At 42.7% G+C, this 7,653-nt stretch overlaps 1 protein-coding gene across 1 annotated transcript in view; it reads right to left on the reverse strand.

Annotated features, from left to right (window-relative positions):
• psen1 (presenilin 1) overlaps positions 1-7,653 on the reverse strand; it is an 18,172-nt gene continuing 10,519 nt past the window's right edge. The window contains exons 5-11 of the mRNA XM_028565904.1: positions 6,412-6,479; positions 6,062-6,282; positions 4,918-5,016; positions 2,985-3,077; positions 2,726-2,899; positions 1,001-1,119; positions 1-771 (exon numbers count right to left, since the gene is read on the reverse strand). Of these exons, the coding sequence (XP_028421705.1) occupies positions 616-771; positions 1,001-1,119; positions 2,726-2,899; positions 2,985-3,077; positions 4,918-5,016; positions 6,062-6,282; positions 6,412-6,479 (930 nt within the window). The 3' untranslated portion in view covers positions 1-615. The remainder of the gene's footprint in view (positions 772-1,000; positions 1,120-2,725; positions 2,900-2,984; positions 3,078-4,917; positions 5,017-6,061; positions 6,283-6,411; positions 6,480-7,653) is intronic.

Here is a 7,653-nt window from a genome sequence, read left to right on the forward strand (position 1 = left end):
AAAAAAGGAAGATATTTGATCCAAGTCTTTGAAGGGAGATTTAATGAAACCGGTCTCCCTTTCGCTCAACAGCTCCCACCAAGGTGTCCCTGAGCAAGGCACCTACCGTAAAGCCCCCGTCGTAGAGGACTGTGGTTGTACTGGGCAGCTCCCACATATGAAATGCGTGCGGATTGGGAAGCAGGGCGCTGCCGAGAAGAAGCAGACAAGCTCTTGAAAAGCTTCCCTGGATTAAAAAAAATAAAATGAGTAAAAAAAAAAAAAAAAAAAAAAAAAAAATTGATTGAGATTTGAAGATGAGGTCCCATGTCGAGCGAGAAATGTCACTTCTTGGTTTAAAACTGAAATGAAATATTTAAGAAACAGCTGTTGTGGGGAATACCCCCCACCCCCACCCTCCACCCCCGTTGGCGTCGATAAAAAAAAAAAAAAAAAGCAGAACAGAAACAACTTGTTTCCCGTCATCGGGAGTTCTTTAGGAGGGGGATGTGGGGGCGGGAGAGGCCCCTGGCCGGCATCGCCCTTTGTCCCACCCCCCCCCAGCTGTGAAGGGACTGCTCTCGTGTTGTTGGCCCCAGGGCTACGTGGGTGAGGGGTTATCAGGGCAGCGTGCTGCTAAATGTAGAACTGGTGGAGCGCCAGCCGGTCCATGAAGGGCTGCACCAGGTTGTCTGTGGCGAAATAGAAGACCAGGCCGAAAAAAATGGAGATGGGCAGAGCGGGGAGCGCTTTCTTGAAGATGGCGAGGAGCAGCAGGGTGAGACACAGGCCCTGCAGGGGGGCAGAGACAGGCAAAAAATAAATAAACAGACGAAATAGCACACGGTGTACAAATATTGTGTAACCAACATAAATTCAGCTCTGAGGTGGGGGGGCAAGCAGCCTGCTATACAATCAAGTGGTGGACATAAAGACAGGTTAGATATTGCGCTGAGAGATTGTGATGAGGTTTGCGGTGGCTCGAGCCTGACACCAAAAATAAGCAGCTGTGGTCACTCACGATGAGGATGGCTACGAAGCAGGCGAGCGTGGTGTTCCAGTCGCCGCTGGCCGTGGCCGAGGCCTTTCCCACCAGCATGCTGTAGAAGATGAAGTCTCCCAGGCCCAGTTTGACGCCCCCTGAGGAACACAGGAGGACACCGCATTCAGGGTGGAGTCAATTCAAACACGAGGTTGGCCTCAGCCCCACGCCCTCCAACCCCCATAGAAATCTTCTCTCAACTGTAATTACTGTACAAACAAGAGCTCCGACCCCGTATTTACCGAAGCTTTGACTTCCACAGAGCGCAGGGCCCCACAAATAGTACGGACATGAAACCTAGCAATTGCCATGAATAATCGCTTCCTAATCTGCTTTGACTAAAAACAGTCTGCAGCCAAACACGCGAGTCGCTAATTTCACAGAAAAAAAGGGATCACATAAAAATGTTCCCAAAATGGTTTATGTGTTCGGAGAAGAGGGAACTGAAAGATGATAATTACACACCGAGTCAGACAACCTCGGAACTCACAAGTTTGAATTACAGAGCTCGGCTTCATATTAGGGCTGGTAAATCTAAAACGATCATAATGTAGTATTATTTACGCTTGTATTTGATGGTGTAACAATAACAATGCACAGTGTACACAACAGTGTATGAAAAGGTATTTGGAAGGACAGACTGATAGTTGTGAAGAAAAGACATTTTCAGCATCTATATGTATATACAGTGCACTGTATATATTTTTTTTATTTTGTGCTGCTTTATGTTAATAAGTCACAGTTGGTAGTGATAATAACCCTAAGTGGCCAAAACAATCAATAATGCAGGTTTAAGAATAAATTAAATTACATTTTTGACATTGTTGATGGTCTATGGCCTAAATCGGGCCCACAAAAAAAAAGTGTTAAGGCCAAATCAAACTAATTTCTCTTTTTGAGATTACACAAGCATGTTTTTAAAAACTGTAGCAAAACTACCATTATAAAACTCATGTCAAACTTAATGGCTTATTTTACCAAATAATACCGTTGGGTCAACTAGTCACGGTTCAGGGCATGGATGTATTGTTCAGTTCATTTAAGCCTCACAAAGTTCAGCCTAAAAGGCCTGTGCAGCGAAAGCTTTAAATAAAGTTATTGGGGGGTTACCTGACAATGATGGGAAAAAGTGGTGGATGAAGCGACGGCTGTTTGCAAGCACTGTGCAACATGTGTGGCTAATGCAGGCGGCAGTACCTCCAATATGAAGGTGCATTTACAAAGACATCACACCACGGTGTCTGTTGACAGTGCAAGGACGGTAGGAAATAGCAACCCCTGGCTGGTTGAACCAAAGCTTAACTTTATGTTGATGGAATTAGTCTATAATGTCCATTTTTATATTTAAATAAAGCATTTAAAAAAAAAAAAAAAAAACACTGAAGAGGTGTTTATGTTCCTTATGTGTGCCAAATAAATATTGAAAAGGATGTTGAAACCGTTTGTTCTGCGCCAAGCTATTTAATAAGTCATACAACCGACAGTATTTAGTATTGCAATTCATTATTCATCGCTCTATTAAAATGTTGTAGGAGAGATATGAGCTGACTGTACTCTAGCTTAACGGAAGGCCCAATGAATTAATCACAGAGATAGATAAATCAAAAGAGGCCTGATGCCTCTTCTTGACAACAATACCTTTAATAAATTACTAAAATAAAAGCTTAAATACTGTATTCTAAATATTAGTCTCTCAGCACTCACTCTCTTCATCGTCGTCTTCGGCGGGGGGGCGAGCGGAGGGCATCTCCTGGATCTCCCGTCTGGTCTGCTCGGTGGACTGGAGTGGCCCCAGCTGGTGCTCCTGCTGGTTGACCCAGGTGGAGGTGAAGCCCCCGTCGTCCTGCGGCGGACTGGCGGCAGCCGGGGACGCCACGGCTGCAGACAAGCCACGGCAGTTAGACTAAACAACCACCCAGAGGAAGATTTCCCATCGCTCAAATTGCTTTCAAACCCCGCTCACCTTCGTGAGCGCCCTGTTGAGAGGACGCTGCTTCCGTCGAGTTCCTTTTTGGCCGGTCGGTGTCGGCCATGTTAACGAGCCACACCATTGTAGCTGTGGAAGAAGTCAGAGTCAAACTACTGAAGGGGTCAAGATTTGGGTTACAATCAGAATCTTTTTAGAAAACTTCCACTGAACTCTGCTAACTTGAGTCATCTTAGTACTTCAACTATAACCTTTTAAAGTTGAAACATTGTTAAATAGCTTAAATGTCTTAAAATGTTGATTATTTGAAGTTTTGTTTGGCAGTATCCAGTACAAATTCTAAAATGAGCTGAATTGGCAGTTTAAGGGAAGCACCAACACTTAAAAAGGGAAGACTGTTAAAGTGAAAGTGCTGAAAAACATTTTGGTTGATTTGTTAGCACTGAAAGGAATTTAAGTAACTATGCTGAAAGAAGAGAGAGTGTTAGCTGGAAGCCTATGTGCTGAAAGGGTCACTAAGTAGAAATGCTGAAAGGAGTTTAAGTGTCAAGTTGGAAGGAAAAACCCTAAGAGCAGTTTAGGTGTCTGAAAGGAGTTGAAGGGTCAGTTAAGGTCTCAACATTTAAAGCAGCTAGAGATATTTACAAGGTCCAATGTGTAGGAATTTCTCCCATCTAGCGTTGAGATCGCATATCGCAATCAACTCTCTCGCAGCCGCGCAGTTCAAAGTACGTATTACAGCTACGGTAGCCTTCACGCTTTAAAAAGCCGGTCTCTTGCTCTTTTCAACATCCTTTTTCTGGGCGAAAAAGAAGACTCCTGTTGCCGAAACTTGGATTTTGAATACGTGCACGAGGCGCAGTGGCAATCGGGAGAGTCGGAAATTTTCCTGGTGGGCCGGTAGTGTTTCGAGGCCATTCCGGCCGGTCTGATCGGCCGCTCTGGCCGCAGCAGCCTCCCAGAAAATTATTTTCGTCCCACTCCGCTGCATAATGTATTAAGATAACGTGTGGTCCTCCATGTTTCCTTCTTCAAACTTGCCGGGGCGCGGGAAGCTACGATACCCGTTAGCGGCATTAGCAGCACCTGTGAGTTTATCATGTGACAGCGAAAACTCGAAAGGCGGAGCAGTATGTCCTGTATGTCCCTTACCGGCTAACGTATTTCAAGATGGAGCACGAATATGGAGCGTCTACCCCAGTTCATGCAAATGTAAATATAAAATTTCAAGCCAATAGGAATACTTGGAATTGATGGTGGTGGTAAATGTTCATGAAAAAAGGACAAGTTTGTGAACGGGCAACACAGATTTTAATAATGAACGACTAAACACGTTACACACTGGACCTTTAAAGTGTAACCACATAGAGCCGAAAAAAATGTCAGATGAAGAGCAAGCACCGAATGGAGTTAAAGTGTCATTTCAAGTGACTGCACTAAATAAAAATGAAGTGTTAGATGAAGTGAAAGTGCTGAAAGACGAGGAGTTGTCAAGTGAATGTGCTGAAACGGGTTTAGGAGTCACTTGAAGTGAAAATGCAAAAAAAAGGGTTGATGCATCAGTTGATGTCTAACCACTCAGGAGTCCAAGTGAAAGCACCTTTTAGCACTAAGAGAAGTTTAAGTAAAAGTTTAATGGAAAGCCCTGAATATTTAAGGGGCCGTTAAAGTGGAAGTGCTGACAGGATTTGAATGTGTATTTGATCTACAAGCGCTGAATGGAGTTGAAGTGTCATTTGAAGTCAAAACTCGGACGGGGATTTAAGTCCAGTGAAGTCAAGACGCTGAAAGGAGCGGAAGTATCAGTTTTAAGTAAGGACTCGTTAAAGGAAAGGAGTTGAAGTGGCAGTTTAATAGAAAAGCAATTTTATCTTCTGTACGTTTGCTTTAAAATTGGTGTTTCATTGCCCCACCTGTTTTATTACAATAATGTTAATACAGTCATGTCTATAATCAGTGTCTGTCTTACAGGAGTAGATGAGAGCTGGAAAGATGGGCTCGTTCCTCTCCTGAGCCGTCTCCACCAGGATCCTCAGAGGCCCTTTGGGACAGAGAACCGCTAACAGATCTGTGAAAGAAGAGAGGGACCAGACAAGTGATGTTAGCCACCGCATAGAGCGCTCCGTAGAAGACCAGAAACAGCGCCCTGACATGACATCTGTGATAACAAGAGGCAGAGACTTCAGAATTAGGGACAGTAAACAGGTTTGATTACGCCAAAGAGAATATTAACGCTCCCAAATGCTGGCTTTCTTCTCTAAGGCTTTACTTCCACTTACAATTACACAAGGGCACTGAATTTCCATGTATGCTAGAATCACTATGAATCACTATGATCCAATTTTCTTTTTCCACTACACGCCAGTTGCCAGTTAAATATTTCTTCTTGTAACAGGAACTTAAAATGTCGCTGCCACTCCAACTAGAAACTCTTGAAAATGCAACATCATTTGAATATGTTGGGGGAAAAAAAAACTCTGTCTTTGTCCCTGATGGCCTGTGCATTTACACACCATGGCAGCATATGAACCTCTGCAATCCTAATGCCCATTATATTGACAAATAAAGTTGTTTTTTGGCAAGTATATTGATTATGTACTACTCCTTGACAGGTAAGGACAAACACCGACAGCCTTTGTGACTGATACCTAATCTATCTGAACCCATTGTGGATGTGTCAAGAGAAAAATCAAAAAGCATCTACTTACTGACTCTATTTTCCACCAGTATTTTGACAATTTGAGCAACCACTTCTCACTATTACCGAGAAAGCAGCTTCTAGGGAATAAACGGCTATTTTTGTCGTTCAACCAACAGCTTTTGGGCCGTGAGACACTTGGTTTCTTTTAGCACACCAATAATGACATTTATCAACACTTGTTTGATAAATTTTACATGTTAATAGGTTTGGCTTTGGCTCCAAATCCATAGCTTTTTACTATCCTAAGAAAATGTTTAGGATTTCTTTTTTTTTTTTTTTTTTCTTTCTCAAGCACTAAAAGGAACCAGATGACTGAACATTGGTGCACAAAATAACATCTTCAAAGGGTCAGGTGAAGAGTTCATGTTTCTTCCTTAAAAGTGCACAGAGGAGCAGAGAGAGGAGGATTTACCGTAGACGGATATGACGGCTAATATGAGCCAGGCGGTCCACTCTGGCAGGTACTTGATGAAAACCAGGGCCATGAGGGCGCTGATCATGATGAGGTAGGCCTGCTGGAGCCGCAGCGGCCCTTTCCAATGAATACAGACCATGCCCACCACTCCGAAGTTCCAAACGATTACCGCCAGGGTGAAGTAGTCCATGGCCACATTGTAGGTCTTGAAAACCTCTCTGTTGGACAGAGAACAGACATGAAAGATAAGGCTCCATCCATCATCGTAAAGAATTAGGACAACTTGACATTTACGAGAATGTGTAGGAACCTTAGAAAAATCAGAGATCAAAATGTTGAGAGCTTACTTGAGGTAGATGTAGGAGAAGAAGAACAGCAGGAGGAGGGAGGAGAGGAAGAGCCAGCCTTGGATCACCTGTGAGGGCAAAGTTCAAAGTTGCAAATGCATGTTACTGCTGCTTGTTTTACCAACCAGGTTGGGCGGGGTTACAACAGGGGGCATATACAGTGAGAATCAGAGAGTTTGGACAAAGTTAAAATCCGTTGTCCTGATGGGCACAGCCCCCCCGGACTTAGGTTTAAGAAGTTGGTTAGTGTGAATCATTCTATTTAGAGCCAAAGAAGGGCTGTGCAAATAATCAAATTGTAATCGTGATTACGATTTTGGCTTCCAACGATCACAAAAACAAAGTAATCGAGAAAAATGATTATATTGCACATTATGTTTTTTGCTTATATTGTCTTGTGTTCTGGATGAAAAAAAAAAAGTATTAAAAAAGGGAAATGTCACATCAGTTCAAGGTGTTTTCACTGTTGATTTGTTTAAAAGGGATACTTCAGATAAGGTAACTTTATTAATACCCGAAGGTAGATTTGGCTTACAGTGGGGGTTGGGTGGGTCAACCTCCTTTTTTTACACACACAAAGGAGACATCATTGTTCATAAAATACAATAAATAGTTCCGCGGACACAATATAATAATAATAAAAAATAAACAAAATGCAGCAGACCTGTATTGCTACTACTTATGTAATATATGTATAGCCGCTGGGACAAAGCTGTTTCTGTATCGCTTAGGTCCCGACGGTAGAAGCTGAAATTCACCATGTAAAGGGTGGAAATGGTCTTTCAAAATAGTTCCAGGTATCCTCTGTAACTGTTCAGAATACAGGGATTCTGGGTTGAGCAGTGGCTTTCCTATCAGCTTACTGGACCATTGATTCAGATGATTTCTATTTTTAAGAGACAAGTTCCGATGACGCAAAATGACGATTTTTGCATCAACGTGTTTTTTTTTTCAGACACACAACACAGCTATCTCTCGTCTCAGGGGGACATGAGGGAGGGAGAAAGCACGGTCATTCAAAAATACTACCGGGTTTCTACTGATAGAAAGCTTAATGCTAATCGCTGAAGTATCCCTTTAACTTTTTCACAGTTTTTTTAAAAGCTTTAGTGGGTAAATTTATTTTCATATTAATGAACGTTTGTTGAATTGCTACAAAGCTAATTAAGACCATCAGCTCCACACAACTCTCTCTGGATTTCTCAGTATGACTATGTTCAGAAGATTGTGGCGTCTGGTGAC

Source organism: Perca flavescens, chromosome 20 (assembly GCF_004354835.1).
Source record: "Perca flavescens isolate YP-PL-M2 chromosome 20, PFLA_1.0, whole genome shotgun sequence".
NCBI classification, from domain to species: Eukaryota; Metazoa; Chordata; class Actinopteri; order Perciformes; family Percidae; genus Perca; species Perca flavescens.